This window comes from Rhinoraja longicauda, chromosome 11, assembly GCF_053455715.1.
Source record: "Rhinoraja longicauda isolate Sanriku21f chromosome 11, sRhiLon1.1, whole genome shotgun sequence".
Taxonomy (NCBI): Eukaryota; Metazoa; Chordata; class Chondrichthyes; order Rajiformes; family Arhynchobatidae; genus Rhinoraja; species Rhinoraja longicauda.
The window spans coordinates 38,698,008-38,716,027 of record NC_135963.1 but is presented as its reverse complement, the minus strand read 5'-3'; the positions used below and the strand labels follow the sequence as shown (position 1 = coordinate 38,716,027).

At 39.3% G+C, this 18,020-nt stretch overlaps 1 protein-coding gene across 1 annotated transcript in view; it reads right to left on the bottom strand.

The window, feature by feature from the left end:
* Window positions 1-18,020, bottom strand: part of atf6 (activating transcription factor 6) — a 214,223-nt gene that overhangs the window by 184,184 nt on the left and 12,019 nt on the right. Inside the window, exons 2-6 of the mRNA XM_078407413.1 lie at window positions 16,864-16,931; window positions 14,893-14,977; window positions 14,311-14,390; window positions 9,710-9,827; window positions 5,395-5,577 (exon numbers count right to left, since the gene is read on the bottom strand). Coding sequence (XP_078263539.1) covers window positions 5,395-5,577; window positions 9,710-9,827; window positions 14,311-14,390; window positions 14,893-14,977; window positions 16,864-16,931 — 534 coding nt within the window. The remainder of the gene's footprint in view (window positions 1-5,394; window positions 5,578-9,709; window positions 9,828-14,310; window positions 14,391-14,892; window positions 14,978-16,863; window positions 16,932-18,020) is intronic.

The window sequence follows — 18,020 nt, the reverse complement described above, 5'->3', positions numbered from 1 at the left end:
ACTTCCTGTAGAGCAATTCCCCAACAAAATATTCACAAGAAGAATTCTGCAACGTTAACTGGACTCAGTGTGACTTTGACATGATGTCAAGAAATTTCTCCAGTTTTATTCTTATTCCATTTTTTATATAATTGCGTAACAGCAGTTAAGAGTCAACCATTTTGCATTGGGTCTAGAATCACATATATCACTTCCCAGAGGAACATCAGTTTTCCCGTCAACCTCGCAGTGCTGCAGTCACTACGAATGAGTGACATCCTGCTCATCTCAACCATAAACCAGGGAAAAAAATATTGATCACAACATCACCATGGTTGAGTCACTAACACAACCTGAATTGAAAGTCTAATCTCAGACTCTACTGATTTAATTCCTCAATCTGAATCAATCCAGGTTTTATAAACAACACTTTTTTTTTTTAACGCTGGAACACGATCTTGTACAGCTGCAACAAGCATTTTAATGAATTCTGATCCAATCTAAAATCAGAAAACCACAATAAAGGATGGATTGGTGATGACAAAACACTTTCAAAATTTCCCTTGATGTCGTTCTTGTTAACAGGAACATATTTAGTGCAAACGTAAAGGAAAAAGTCTGCAATCATCTGCTCTTTAAAACAATCTGTTTATCTGCCCTGAGGCACTCTTTAGTATTTTAAAATGGAAATCATTTTAGGTTTGGTGCATATATTTTGTTTGGCTTCAATTTACAGTCATCATTTGGAACTCAACCTTCTTGTTCTCCAGTCCAATATCAAATTCAATCATTACATTGTTATGATTTCCAAATTGCTGATATAAGTTGACTCATTCTGGTTCCACACACATCATAAATTCTTATATGTACTGATACTTGGTCAGTTTTAAATTACATTTTTCCAGAAAAATACATCTGCAAACTCATAGACTTAACTGCTTAACATTTCAATCTTCTTGGCACTTAAGTTTAATCTATAAATTACTAAGATTCTCTGTTTGTTTGTTATTCTGAGGGTCTGAGGGATGTTAGTTATTCGGAGGAATGTTATCCAGTAACCGTATTTTTGTGCCCCCGTCACACGATAGAGCGACAATTTTAGAACCACATTACTCACCTTTGTCCTGGGGACCCTTTCATCCAAGTTTCATTCAAATTGGTCTTATATTTTTAAAGTTAGAGAGATTTTAAAGTTAAAAAATTCCCTTATAAAACCGGTTTCTTGCCATGTACAGCGTGTGATGTCACAATGGGACCCCCCCGAATGACGGCCAATGATGGGGGGGGGGCTCACGATGACCGCCGGGGGCGGGACCTGCCAGAGTGAGGTCCCACGTGGGGGGAGCGCCGCCCATTTAAAAAAAAATTATGTTTAGCTTAAATAAGAAATTTTTTTTTTATAAACATTCTTTAAAAATATACGTTCTACGCCCTATTGGTCCGGGTCCCACGTGGGGGAGCGCCGCCCATTTTTTTAAAAAGTCCTTTGATCCAGGATTTCTGCCCACAACAGCTCTTAAAAATATCCTTGTTCCAGTCTTGCCATCCAGTGGCCGTCTGCAATAATTTATTTTCCTGCTCTCAAATCATTACCAAGGATCTCTCCTTCATCCAACAGCCACATTCAATTTATTCACATTTCCCAATAACACTTGAATTGGCACACGAACACAGGTAACATCACTTTACCCATAACAAATCCTTTCTCAAATCCTTCACCTCTTCAACTGTCTGTCATCAGCAGAACATTTCTCCGAAAGGTAGAACAGCAAAGCCATCAACATCGGGCTCCCGCAGAGCCCAGTCATTCATCAGTACCCTCGTTCACAACTCAAGACTGAACTATACCATTCAAAACAGCCATGCTATATTTGGCCCAAACCTAAAATACCATTCAGAGAAACGTCAACATGCTATTGGCTTAATTTCTCCTACATAACACACTCATTCAAAAGGTAACTTGTCAAAAATTACTTAAAACTTGGAATTCATTTTTGGTTCAAGGGTGCAAAGAGTTTTGGAGCTGTGTGGTCCTATCAAACCCAAATTAAGTATCAATGTTTAGGTTATTGGTGAGAAAATGTCACTTAATAGCTTTGACAACAATGCCTTCTAAAATGTTGTTGAGAGATACAGTGAACTAACAAGCCCTTCAGCGCACGTAGTCCACATTGACTATCAACAACCCATTTTTCCTAATCTAGAATTCTTTTTTATTTTCTTTGCATTCTCATTAACATTTTACAGCACACCCAACACTCGGGTCAATTTACAATGGCCAATTAATTAGCCTGTCTTTGGGATGTGGGAAGAAACTGGAAAACAGAGGAACCCAAGTGTGCACAGAAAGAAAGTGCAAACATGATAAAGACAACAGCTATGAGTAGAACTGAACTTTGGTCTCTGGGGCCATGAGGCAGCAGCTTTATTCGCTGTGCCACTGTGCTGCGCAGCATAGTTTTGTTAAAGATTGTGGGAAGACTGGTGGAATAGTGCTTAAAACTATCAAAGGCCTCAAAGTCTGGAATTTCTTCCCTAACCTATCTTCCTGTTTTGCTTTACATTTTCTTCTTAAAATCTACCTATTGTACTAACCTTGGACAACTCCTTTGATTATTATTCCACTGGAATCATGCCCCTAGCTGTCAAATGTTATTTTATAAGCTCCTATGAAGCACCTTGCATTGTTTGCTGCATTAAAATAAGTATATTTGTTGTTGATTTAATGAAACATTGATGTTGATTTTGGAAATGCACATTATTCACAAGGATGCGAGAGAGACAGGCAAGAATGTCTCAACCAAGCATACCAAACAATCTAAACATTAAATTATGAATGATTTTCAAATGCATCTGTACACTAATTTTCCGCATCAAATTACAAACCAATGTGGAAGGTAACATTAGTGGTCGGCGTGGACTGGTAGGGTCGAACGGGCCTGTTTCCGTGCTGTAATTGTTATATGGTTATATGGTTATTATATGGTTATTTATCATTTCTGTTTTCAAAAGTGAAAGTGTATTCAAACTTCTCCACAGTTAATTTGTGAACAAATTCTACTTTTAGTCCCAGGAGAAAATAAAAGTCAAGGATATTTAAAATGGCCACTGAATTAAATACAGGTGCTTTTTACTGGCTCTCTGGAATTAAATTAGCATTCATGCTGAACTTTAAATTGCATTTTTCCTCTCGTTGAAATTTTTATGCTAACCAAAGGGGTATTCCACTGTATGGATTCCTTCCTCCTTCATCTGTTTGCTCATCTGCAACTTGTACAATGATGTAAGTTGCCTCAACCACATGGTATCACATTCTTTATTCTCAGCACGGCCGATGTAAAGAAATTGCCTCAGACTCAATCGTGATTACTATCCTGTTATGACCATGTACTTGGATTTCCTTCTATGTGGAAAGATCTATTCTCACCTATCAAACTCAACAATGGTTTATGACATATTGACATATTAGATCACTATTCAGACTATTCAAACGGTTTTGTCTCTTCAGTTATCTTTTGATGTCCGCAGCCTCCAAATTCTGGCAGAGAGAGTAAAGATTACAGGATAATAACTGGAGGAAGGTGATTTAAAGGACCACTCTGTGGGGGTCCAGGCTCAGTGGACTGAATGGCGTCCTTCTTTGTCATAGGTAAATATTAAAAACGGAACCTGCCAATCATTCTTTTGCCTCGATAATTTTTCATTAATCACATGAAGTTTTAAATTGTAACGGTCTTGCTATTTTTTACTTTACTCTTTCTATTATCTTAATTTTTTTTCATGTTTCAAGTCATCGGGTGAAACCTTCATGAGCTCCTACATCTACATATTACACCCATTGAGTATTTGTGGATGTTTGCCTCAGCTGCACTAATGGCCCAATACAAATGTTCCAAAAGTAATCCTCCTTACTGTGCCAAAGATTCTTAAAACTTTCTTGAACCAATTCATCTTTCAGCGTCTGTTTATCAGACCATGATCGAAGGGACCAACATTAAATATCTCATGCCTCTTCATTCCAGCCTTGCCTCAATAAAGAAACTTTCTCTGAGCTGATGCACAGGATGAAATTTAGTCCACTCTCGATAGCCTCAACATTCACTTTCAGAATTGCTTGCTTCCCAGTTAAGAAAAGTATCGTATTTATATGACATGCATGAAAAATAAATACATAGGCAATAGGTGCAGGAGTCGGCCATTCGGCCCACCGCTATTCATTGTGATCATGGCTGATCATCCACAATCAGTACCCTGTTCCTGCCTTCTCCCCATACCCCTTGATTCCGCTAGCCCTTGGAGTATCTAATTCTCTTTGAATGCATCCAGCGAATCGGCCTCCACTGCCTTCTGAGGCAGAGAATTCCACAAATTAACAACTCTCTGCGTGAAAAAGTTTTTCCTCATCTCAGTTCTAAATGGCCTACCCCTTATTCTTAAAGAGGGATGTTCAAAGTAAATAGCTATTTTTAAAAGAACTCCTGAGCAGAGATGTCAACAATATGTTTTGTAACCATCTCCTTTGTGATGTTCTACTGCTTGAAGCATTTATTTGCCTATATCCAAGTCAAGAATATGGAGAGTTACAGTACAAACATCAAAAGATTCTGAGTGAAACTTTGGGTATTTATCTTGTCAATAGTAGAGGTTGAATATAAACTGTAATACATTAAAATACATTTTGCTTTGGTGTGTAATTACAAATTTGGAGTTGTGCTGCAATCATACTACACCATTACATTGCTTTGTTTTCCAGTTTTTTTTTGTAAACATGTCTGCACCAAATTATAAACACTAAACTTTAATATTTTGTTCTAGTATTGCTTTTAAACTACTTGTGAACATCTATATGCTTGGTATTATGGTTTTACAGCTGAACCTCAATGATCTACTTGGAAGCAAATGAAAGTTTCCAGCATAAGTATTTATTCCAGCATAGCATTCCAGCATATTCTAGATCAACCTATAATGCAGGTCTCTAGAAAACAGTGCATTAGTTGAAGCATTTTGTCACTCAAACCCTGGAAGATGATCTGCAACAAGATGATAGTAACAGTTAAATATAATCAACGCCTTCCTATCCCAACCTCTACATTCATGTTGATTCTAATAATAATAATATATTCCTTTATTCGTCCCACACCAGGGAAATTTACAAAGGTGAGTCTCTGGCCTAGGTCAACACGCATTTCCCAGTCCTTGACTGTGTTCAGTGGGCATGAGTTGAGAGGCGAGGGGTTCGTCCTCCATTTCTCCCCTTCCCGGATGAAGGGTGGTATTTGCAGGATAGGCTCCCAGGACAGACTTGCACCAGGAAAACTAGCACTTTCAGGCCTGAAAGCATTCTGGAGAGATGTTCATATATCAGGAGGAGATACAATAATTAACACAAAAAAATATCCTCGGGAATATACTCACCAGCAGGAGCAGGACAGATTCTAATTGGCTGTTGTTTCAGAATGGACATTACATTTTGAATCGGTTTAATTATAATGGTTTTCCCAGATAATACTGAAGTTGACTGTGAAACTGGTAAAGCTGGAATGAAGATGGGCTTTGGTTGAATAGGCTTCTGCTTTGATGTATTTGAAGGGACATTTACTGAAACAAATAAAAGACTGTTTTTAATTATGTGCAAAAACAAGTCATTAATATAAAAGATTTTATAATTCACTATCAAAGCAAAACTACACCAAGTTAACTAATTTCAGTTCATGATCAAATGCAAATAACAATCTCTTTTCATTAATAATAACAATTTCACCTTTACACAATATAAATATTCAGCAAAACATTTAATTAAATGTTGCTTTAATTATAATTACTATAAACATACACATGTACATAAATAACAAAATCAAATTCAAAATCCTCATGAAGAACTAAAATTAAATTCAAACTTCAGAGTTTTGAAAAATCCTGCCCACATTTTGGCAATTGGGAAATTGTGAACACATGTTACACACTGGTGCACACTACCAAACACATTCCTCAGCTCAAAACCTCTTTGCCCTTCATATGGTCAGTGCCTCCACTGAAAACCAGAGACATATTTTCCTAATTATTTTAGAAATCAATACAGCCATTACTGTCTTACAGGGGAGGATACATAGGGGAAAAAAACAGGGAAATATCAGCTATACCTGATAATCCATAAATTACCAACCTGGACTGCTCAACCACTTTGCGCATCATCAAGTGGATCAAGATTGTTCCCAATAGCACTGAATTTTAAAATGGTTACCACATTAAGATGTATGACAAAAAATAAACACACAGTAATAAACCATTTTAACACAAAGTTGACAACAGTCAAATGTATATTGTTCTTTCAATTTAATTTATTGCATTTAACCATGACAAAATTAAATGGGTAGAGAGTTCCATGTTTCCCAGGCAAATGTTCCAAATTGATGTAGATAAAATGTATGCAATATTCTCGTCTTTTCAAGTATGCTTAAGTATGCTTTCTTTCAGCATTTTCATCAAGCTTTCAATGTTGCTTCATAAGTATTGTAGGAAAATAACTGCAGATGCTGGTACAAATCGAAGGTATCACAAAATGCTGGAGTAACTCAGCAGGTCAGACAGCATCTAGGAGAGAGGGAATGGGTGACTTTTCGGGTCGAGACCCGAAACGTCACCCATTCCCTCTCTCTTAGATGCTGCCTGACCTGCTGAATTACTCCAGCATTTTGTGATACCTTGCTTCATAAGTATGGTCTTGACAAAATTTATTTTCTTTCGCTTCCATTACGTTTGAACGTAAGTTATGTTAAGTTAAGTTATATAACACAGGTATAATCTTAACACCTAAACATCGGGAGGAGAAGGCAGAGGATGGAGGGGGAGCTCTGGCTTCCGACCTTTGGGTTGCCACCTCCTTGCCCGAGGGTCGCGTGAACTGGTCCAGTACTCCAAGATCACAGGCCGGTGGGACTTTGGACTTGGAATAATGATGGTGCCCACATGTGTAATATACACAAAAAGAATTTCACTGTGCATTAGCATATGTGACAAATAAAGCACTATTGAACTAACAATTCAGCCCACGTATTTCATCAAAATCATTTCTGTTGATTCTTCATGTTTAGTTTCCTAACTTGAGTAAATGCAAAGCAGACTCTCTGACAGAGGGATTGACTGTCAAATGCACTTGCATCTTAGTTTTGAGATAAAGTGTGGAAACAGGTCCTTTGGCCCACCGAGACCATGCCAACCAATGATCACTGTACACCAGTTCTATCCTACATATTAGGGACAATTTACTGATGCCAACTAATCTCCCATCCTGCACGTCTTTGGAACGTGGGAAGAAACCAAAACACAAAGAGAAGATCAACGCGGTCACAGGGAGAACATACAAACTCCGTACAGACATCATCTGTGGTCAGGATCGAACTCGGCTCTCTGGCACTGTAAGGCAACAACTCTACCACTGTGCCACTTTAGTTTTCAAATGTAAACATTTCACCGAATATATGATGTGTTACGGCAGGCTTTTAATTCATCTCCATTAATGCCTTGTGGAATTGCTGTTAGCATTTAACAAAAATCTCCATCACGCACTAAATTAACACCTCCCATTGATTGTGTCTCAGATCTTGTATCATTTGAGCTGATGCTTCAACAGCTGCTTTTGGAGCCATTGTACACTCATCGCAGACAATAACTTTTCAAACTTTTAGAAATGTTTCCTTTGCCATTCCCATCCAATGTTACATATTGGAGTCTCATTCAACCCATGTTAAATTTATTGGCAGTCCAAAAGTCGAATGGGTAATTTGCAGTGTAGAAGTATTAAAACAATGGCTTTTGGTGCTATGACAATCATGTCTCGTATTTGAACTTTAGCCAAAAGTAGATTCATATGTTTTTGTTTATTAGAAGCACACAAAACAAAATTTGTGGTCTTTGTAAATAGCCTCTGTAAAAGTGTTGAAAGCATTTGCTCAATCCATTTCTGATAGCTCTGCCATCACTATCCTTCAACAACTTTCATACAAAGAGACAAACATACAAATTAGATGCAGAAGTTGACTGCCTGGCGATTCATGCCTGCCCTGCCATTCAATGTGGATGAATATCACCAAAACTCAGAATTCCCAGCAACTTGCTATAGCCTTTCACCCACTTGCTTATCGAAAATCAAGCTTTCTCTGCTTTTAGAAGAATTTAAAGATTATTTCTAATCAACATTTTGAGAAAGAGAATTGTAAAGACACACAACTCCATGGATGTTTTGATGGTCAGCTTGGACTTAGTTGGCCAAAGGGCATGTTTCCACGCTGTATGACTTAAATACTTTCAAGAAACTTTGGAAAAAGTCTGTTTTAAAAGGGCAATATTAAAATAATAACTCTTCGTAGGCCAAATTAAAAATCATAAGAACTCTCAAACATATGACATCAAACCACATAAAGCAAGTGCCTTGAAGAGCATCTTACTGAGAAAAGAAGGCTAAAGGCAAGGAGCCAAAGACTTAAATTCCAGAGTTAATTGCCAAAAACAAAATTTTCAACAGTGAAACAATTAACTCTGGATAGTGGAGCAATTAATTAAAACTGGAGGTGAATAAGATGTCAAAAAATGGAAATCTCAAAAACAGCAACACATGAAGATATTTAAAAGACACATAGTATCTTGTTTTCCCAAATATGGAAACCAAAATAGGTTAACTGGGATGCAGAGATGAAAAACTGGGGGGGTTGAACAATTTGTTTCTTTGGAGCAGGCAATTTGACAAGCTTAAATTTACATGCAATGAAATATGCAAGGATGCATATTTCCCGCGGCCTGCAACCACAACAACCTGACCGCGGGAGAAGAAAGGAGAGGATTGGAGGAGACTCACTGTGATGGATGTTTCTTTTTTTTGGGTGTTGGTTGGGGTTGTGTAATTTGCCTATTTTAATGCTTTTATTGTGTAATTTGCCTATTTTAATGCTTTTATTGTTGGACTGTGGGTGTCTGAATTTCGTCCAAAGAACTTGTTTTTTGGATGACAAATAAAGATATCTTGAATCTTGAATGGCTTAATAGTTTTTGGAATAGTCAATTCAAAGAGGCAATAAGATCTTCAGCAACGAAGCAGAGCGAAGTTGGAGTCAAGCCATGTTAAAGAGAAGTAGGAGGTGGTCTTGAAGAAGGAGCAGTTACATGGTTAGAAGCTCCCATCAGGGTCAAATGTAATAATGAAATTGCCAACAGAATTTTGCTCAGGTATTTGCTAGCCCTCAGGATGGTGCCATGGCATGCACACACAAAACAATGGAAATAAATGTTTCTTTTCACACCGGGTAGAGGAGAGCTTCAGTGACAAAGGTAAAATTCATAAGAATTAGCCATTTGGTTCTTCAGATCCGCTCCACCATTACATAAAAGTCATGGTTGATCCAAGTGTGATGCATTCACAGCCATTGGTGGAAACCTTTCATCCCTTGCGAATCAAGAAACTTTAAAATATTTTAAAACCATGTGTTGATTACAATTTCATAGTCATAACCCTCAGAAAGAAGAAATTTTGCCTTCTCTGTCCTTCAATGTCTTATTTTCAAAAACATTATCCCTAATTTTCATTTCTCCCCACAAGAGAAAATACCCACTCCAATTCCACCCGAACAAAACCCTCAGGATCTTGTCATTGTCTCTTTCTTCTCAACTCCAGTGGATACTAACTTAGCTCGCCCAACCTTTCCTGAAAAGACAGTCCACTCATTCCAGTTTTACATACCTTGTTCTAACATGCTGGGTTTTGTTTCAGGTGAACATTTCACTTTTACATCCTGTACTGTGGAAGAACATGTTGAGGTTGGTGAGGATTGAGGTGATGAAGTGAAGAGCAGCTCCTCCTGTTTAAAATAACAGTTACAACAATTATATAAACAGAATACCGTTGCCCTTATACACCTGCAAAGTACAAAGTCTCCATTTAGAACTGAGATGAGGAAAAACTTTTTCAGTCAGAGAGTTGTGAATCTGTGGAATTCTCTGCCTCAGAAGGCAGTGGAGGCCAATTCTCTGAATGCATTCAAGAGAGAGCTGGATAGAGCTCTTAAGGATAGCGGAGTCAGGGGGTATGGGGAGAAGGCAGGAACGGGGTACTGATTGTGAATGATCAGCCATGATCACATTGAATGGCGGTGTGGGCTCGAAGGGCCGAATGGCCTCCTCCTGCACCTATTGTCTATTGTCTACATCTTCTCTAATGTGACTTTTTTGATAATACTACCAAATTGACTGTTATAAGTGTTTTGGAACATTTCAGAGATACTTTGTTAATCCATATTTGCCATACACAGTAGCACTGAAGACTCAAACAAGCGCTTTCGAATTCAGACAAAAAGATTAACAATGGACCAGATTTTGTGCAGAGCTACTGGCATTATTGCAAGAAATACCAAGGAATTTTAGGAGTTCAACTGGAGAGCACAAATGTTTTAACAACTCTTCAGCAGTTACTTTTGGAAGTTTAAAATAAAACTTGGCAGAAACAGCATCTCATTTTTGTTAGAGAGTGCTCCTCAAACTGCGGAGCATCTTGGACAATACAGCTCACCCCCTCCATGATACACTGGTCAATCTGAGGAGTACCTTAAACAACAGACTGGTTCCACCAAGATGCAATACAGAATGCCACAGGAGATCCTTCTTCCCTGTGACTATCAAACTGTAAAACTCCTCCCCCTTCTGTGGGGTAGACTGACTCCCCCCCCCCCCCCCCCCCACATCCACCTCCCCAATCCTTTCCACTCGCCATTTTAATTGGCAGATCAACTTCCCTCCTGGGATAAATGAAGTTCTATCGTATCATATCGTATAAAAGCACTGATTAACACCAGAAGAGTTAACATTGGGGAGAAAGGATGGGAAAGAAAACAGACTGATTATATGTAATGGAAAAACAGAAGAAAATCAAACATGAAATTGGAATGAAATCGGACAAAATAATAGACAATAGACAATAGGTGCAGGAGTAGGCCATTCGGCCCATCGAGCCAGCACCGCCATTCAATGTGATCATGGCTGATCATTCACAACCAGTACCCCGTTCCTGCCTTCTCCCCATACCCCCTGACTCTGCTATCCTTAAGAGCTCTATCTAGCTCTCTCTTGAAAGCATTCAGGGAATTGGCCTCCACTGTCTTCTGAGGCAGAGAATTCCACAGATTTACAACTCTCTGACTGAAAATGTTTTTCCTCATCTCTGTTCTAAATGGCCTACCCCTTATTCTTAAACTGTGGCCCCTGGTTCTGGACTCCCCCAACATTGGGAACATGTTTCCTGCCTCTAGCGTGTCCAATCCCTTAATAATCTTATATGTTCTCTCTTATGTTCCCCAAAACCCTGGTAACTTTCATAAATTGCTGCTCAAATCCAGAGACTCCATCACTCCAAGCCATCAGCTCTGGTCCCCTGCAGTGTGTGCCCCAGACTGTCTATCCAGCACAGACTGAGAGGGTGCTGTGCCGGGCATTTGGCCATTTAGACTTTAGAGATACAGCACGGAAATAGGCCCTTTGACCCATCGAGTCCAGTCAGACCTCTCGTTGTAGCTGAAACCCTCTAATCCAGACATCTAATTGTGAATCAATGAGAGAGACAGGGATAAGGCGAGTCCCAGCCTAACTCCCATTATAAAAGAAACAGGATGTCACTCTAAGGAGATACAATCTTCACCTGAACGAGTCTTCAAATTATTTTAAGCACCTTCTGCAATTATTCAAAAGCCACATCACAAGTTTAAGAAACCCACAGGATTTTTTGTGAACGATTAAGACTGTTTCTAGTCATGACAGTATTTGTACAAAATGAAAAGGAGCATTTGCAGGCCATACTTATTCAAACCCAAATATTCCTCATTTAAAATTAAAAACAGAAGCCGCACACTTGCTCTAAATAAACTATTGTAACTCTTCAGGATTAAAGGAACATGGATCGGGAATGGAACAAAAATGTTTAACCAAATTTAAAGGTAGGAACTTAATAGATTTAAAGTTTTAAAAAGTATGAAAAAAATGAGATCAAATGTAAATATACACTTAAGAGCCGAAACATTATGACCACCAGCCTAATATGCTGTTGGTCTTCCGTGTGCCGCCAAAACAGTGCCGACCCGCCGAGGCATGAACTCTACATGACCCCTGAAGGTGTCCTGTGGTATCTGGCACCAAAACATTGGCAGCAGATCCTCAAGTCCTGTAAGTTGCAAGGTGGAGCCGCCGTGGATCGGACGTCAATCCAGCACACTCCACAGATGCTCAATCGGATTGAGATCTGCAGAATTTGGAGGTCAGGGCAACACCGTGAACACCTCATCATGTTCTTCAAACCATTCCCGAACAATGTGGGTAGTGTGACAGGGCGCATTATCCTGTTGAAAGAGGCCACTGCTATCAGGGAATACCATTGCCATGAAGGGGTGTACCTGGTCTGCAACGATGTTTAGGTAGGTGACACGTGTCAAATTGCCGTCCAGGGTTTCCCAGCAGAACATTGCCCAGAGCATCACACTCCCTCCACTGGCTTGTCGTCTTCCCACAGTGCATCCTGGTGCCATCACTTCCTCGGTAAATGGCGCACATGTACATGGCCATCCACGTGAAATAAAAGAAAACGGGACTTATCGGACCAGACGACCTTATTCCACGGCTCCAATGTCCAGTTCCGACTTTCGTGTGCCCAATGTAGATGCTTTCGACGGTGGACAGGGGTCATCACGGGCACTCTGCGGCCACGCAGCCCCATATGCAACAGGGTGCAATGCACTGTGTATTGTGACACATTCCTCCCTTGACCATCATTAAAATTTTCTGTGACTTGTGCCACAGTAGACCTTCTGTCGGTTCGGACCAGACGGGATAGCCTTCGTTGCCCTCGCGCATCGATGAGCCTTGGGCACCCAACACCCTGTCGCTGGTTTGTGGTTTGTTCCTCCTCGGACCACTGTCGGTAGATACTCACCACAGCTGACCGGGAGCACCCCACATGCCGTTTCAGAGATGCTCTGACCCAGTCGTCTGGCGATAACAATTTGGCCCTTGTCAAAGTCGCTCAGGTCTTTACGCCTGCCCATTTCTCCTGCATCCAACACATCAACTTTAAGAACTGGCTGTTCAGTTGCTGCCTAATATATCCCACCCCTTGACAGGTGCCATTGTAACAAGTTAATCAATGTTATTCACTTCACCTGTCAGTGGTCATAACGTCTTGGCTCATCGGTGTATTCTGAGGGCTCAAAAGTTACTGCCTGGAGCAAAAACAGATGTTGCAGAAGATGTGAATGTACAAATCACAATCTTCCAAAACATTAATTCTGGAAATGGAAAATTGGCCGTTGTTATTGCATTATTTACCAATGTTCGGAGAAATAATAAATAATAAATAATTATATAATGCCTGTTGTGGAGACATTATTAGAATTGTTATCTGGGGACAGAGACACAGAGCATTCACCAAACACATGGTCAATTACAAGCTGATCAAAGGTAACAAACATTAATTTGGAAACTGCAAAACAGGCTTACATTTTTTTTCTTTGAAGAGTTAACTGAAGTTCCAGTTTAAAAGGTATTAAGGTTTAAGAGGAATTTTTCAGTCAGATGGTTGTCACTCTTTGGAACACTCTCCTCCAAGAGCTGTGGCGGCAAGGACACTGAATATATTCAAGGTTGCTCTGACACAGATTTGAACTATGAAGAGGGATGGGTAAAGAGCAGTGAAATGGTGTTGAGTTCATATATGCAGCAGCCATGATCTTATTGTAGAGCTGACCTGGCCCAAGGGACCAATTGGCCTACTTCTGCTTCTTATATTCTTGTGCTCTTCACAATATTACACAATTTGGAGGAAAGAAACGGAATATAGGGATAATGGTCCTATTCCAAAATTGGCAGGATGTGACTTACAATGTACTCCAGGGATCGGTAGAGGGGCCCCAGCATGCATTTAAATAAAAAAAAATATCATACATCAAATTCCAAATGCATGAGCCACTGTCTCGTGTCATTGTTCACATTCGGGTTTCTCCATCTGGCCATCAGCTCTCCATCAGAAACCACGATTATATGGAGAATCTTGCTTTCCTCTCCTATGCTCCTTATTAATCAAATTAGTTTCAGACAATTTTCACTTACTTCTTTTCCTTGTATGATTTAAGGAAAGCTGCTGGCAAAATAAATTTCAATACACAATTTGATGGTACAGTGGCGTCACAATACAAACTGCAGCACCCAAAAATAAATCGTTGAAGATCAAAGGACGTTATAAAAATGTAACGTTGTTTTGTAAGTTCTACTGGTAAAAATACAAAGAAAACATTTGGAGCTGCTTACATGTTGCAATTTTGACTCTGCAGGAGAAGGCACTGAATAATTTGAAGCTGGAGACTGAGGCTCAGACTTCATTTGTTCATCTACAAAGAAAGATATACAAGAAACATGCACATTAATACTTCTAGAAAGAGGTTGTACATACCAACAGGCAATTATTCTATTTAAGCCCGATTTATTGAAATTCACTTCACAAACAACAGTTTATTGTCCACTCTCAAACTGAGTCTGTCTCTAACAATATTTCTCTGCTCTGTTTACATTGGCGATCTTCTGAAAGCAAGAAAGCTGCAGTTGTTGATCATCAAAAACAAAAACAGAAAATGATTGAAACACTCAGGTCTGCCAGTGAGAACGAGGATTTAACATTTCTGGATAATGACTCATCATTAACCTGATACATCAACTCTGATTTCTCACAAATGCTGCATGACCTACTGATTATTTCCAGTATTTTACTTGTTTATTGTTGTGTGGGTATTTTCTCAAGTGAACAAACTTTCACACAGGTTTTACATATTTACTTTTTTTTTAAATTACAATAAATCACTGGAAGACAAAGGAATACATATATATAACATATACCTGGAGATGAACTGCACATTGGTCCCCAAGGATCATAATCCCAGGTCATGAATTCCAAACTGAAATCAACATCCATGCTAATATCCTAATAAATGGAAAATAAAAACATAAACGTTACAATTTACCAATGTATACACGTATGTGGTTTAATTAACATTGTCTTTACCGTTTACAACGGAAAATTTAAGATTTCCACGTACAATACAAAGCACTGTGTTACATCGATTTGCATCTCAAGGTTTGCAACTTTGTCAGCGCTGTAGGTGGCTGCTATTTGTATATATTGTGTATGCAAGCAAAGAATCTCACTGTGCCTAGTCACATGGGACAATAAAGTATTCCTATTCCAAGAACATTGGCAAGAAGGTTTTCTTGGGAAACTTTAATTTTCATAAAGATCAAAGGTGAACAGGTCAGAAAAGTGGTGAATTTCTGAAGGAGTGTTTCCTGCAATAACATGTCCCTGCAACAAGTGTGCCTATAACAATAAGGAATTACTTGCATGTAATCATCAATTCATCAGTGTGTGACTTAAATAAAGTTATAATTTGATGGAGTTGAACATAATGTTCAATAGGAAAGAAGACAGTTATCAGATTTTGGATTTGATCATTCAGACTTCCACAGCACAAATCAAATCAATTTCACAGCCAACAAGATGCATTGAATAACCATAACAGATCAGTGGAAGGTGTTCATAAATTAATGTGTAACAGAATCAGTTTGTATTGCAAAGGGCAAGGGCACAGTTTCCCTTAAGAAAAACTGCATTAATGGCTTTTACAGTATCTTGCAAAAAGCAATTAAATGAATAATTATATCTAGTACCATTACCAACGCAGATCCTGAAAAATGGAAATGTACAGAGCATATGAAACAGAAAATATGAGCTACATAAGTATTATTGGCCAGTCTAAGAAATTGGCGAAACTACATGATATAAAACTACATGAGGTAGCAGGAGCAATGGATACATTGACATAGTCTGCAAGGGGCTGTAACTGTCCACTTCATTTAGAGATGACTGAGAAGATGGGACAGAAAGCCACTTGGATAATTTTGCCAAAATGGCAAGACAGACAGATACCAATGTGGGTGGAGTAGGTGGACACATAAATTAACAAAAAGTGATAAATGTGCAAAATCTCAATAATTTGATAGGAATGTGGGCAATGGCAAGATCACTCATTCAATTCCTTATGAATTGTAAAAAATTAGAAACAAGGCAAGTCCAATCATTCAGCATCTATGCACTGAAATATTCTCAACAGGTATAGAAAAACGTACTCAAGGAAATAGTGTCAATTATAAGCAAAAAGTCTGGAGTACAAGGGAGTGATCCAACTGCTGTTTTTTTTTAATACAAGGACAACTGATAGAGCAAAAAGAAAGAAAATGTTTCTGCTAAATACTGACAAAAAAGTGATGGATGGAGTGGGCCATGGTTGCTGTTGGATGATTTTGAACGGTTTCTGGTTGAAAGACATAATTCTGAGGCTGAAAGTGATCAGCAGCATTCTTCACTGATACTTTAATGAAACATTTGTCAGTTGACAGCATTTTAAGTTCAAATTTGTCAGGGTATTTCAACTAAGTTGTGCTACTTGTTAGTCAAGAAGAATTTTTTTTGGAATGTTATTTGTTTACTAGTTATCCCAAATCCATGTTATATCATATATCATATCATATCATATCATATATATACAGCGCGGAAACAGGCCTTTTCGGCGCACCAAGTCCGCGCCGCCCAGCGATCCCCGCACATTAACACTATCCTACACACACTAGGGACAATTTTTTACATTTACCCAGTCAAATTAACCTACATGTTGACTGGATCCATCCTACTCTCATTTGAGTTTCTACTTAGTTTTGCTGGAGTGGAAAAGGAAAGTTTTTACCCCAGCCTGAACAACCAAACAGCACCCAATTCATCTGCAACTGAAGACAGGATGAATGCTTAGTACTTACAAATGGATTGTTTTTCAAAGCTTCAAACATGTTACTGGTCTCATTCATTTCTTCAAACAGCAACGATTCTACAATTAACAGAAAAAAAAGAAAAAAAATTAATCATAAACCTGCATCGGGATGGATTTTTGCCATCTATATACTAAAACTCTCGTTTGTTATCTTGTTTGTGACTGAACTTCAGCCAAAACGGTACATGATAGCGCGACAATTTTAGGCCCACCTTACTCACTGTCGTCACTTTAATGGTAAAAATGGTAGTTTTATTGAAATTGGTGTTATATTTTTAAAGTTATTCACATTTTAAAGTTTAAATCTATCCTAGGGAGGGAGGGAGGGAGATAAGGGGGATGGTGTGGTGGGGCAGAGGAAAGGGGGAGGGAGGGGGTGGAGAGAAGGGGGAGGGGAGAGGGAGAGGGGGAGGAAGGGGGAGTGGGAGGGAGGGGGAGTGGGGGGGAGGGGAGTGGGGGGGGGGAGAGTGGGGAGGGAGGAATGGGGGAGGAGAGGGTGCTACACCAATGCAGGAGAGGTTTGGGACCAATGGGTCCACTTGGTCAGTACAATATAAAATTCAATGTGCCAATTCGAACAGTGAAACAACGAAGAGTAGTTTAAGCAATTGATGAGTTTGAATCATGCACTATTAACAGTGCAGACTGCAATGGTCTTAATTTCATGAACATTTCTCTTGTATGCTCCATCGCATCTACTATAATTCAATAGACAATAGGTGCAGGAGTAGGCCATTCGGCCCTTCGAGCCAGCACCGCCATTCAATGTGATCATGGCTGATCATTCTCAATCAGTACCCTGTTCCTGCCTTCTCCCCATACCCACTGACTCCGCTATCCTTAAGAGCTCTATCTAGCTCTCTCTTGAAAGCATTCAGAGAATTGGTCTCCACTGCCTTCTGAGCCAGAGAATTCCACAGATTCACAACTCTCTGACTGAAGAAGTTTTTCCTCATCTCCGTTCTAAATGGCCTACCCCTTATTCTTAAACTGTAGCCCTTGGTTCTGGACTCCCCCAACATTGGGAACATGTTTCCTGCCTCGAGCGTATCCAATCCCTTAATAATCTTATATGTTTCAATAAAATCCCCTCTCATCCTTCTAAATTCCAGTGTATACAAGCCTAGTCACTACATTCTTTCAACC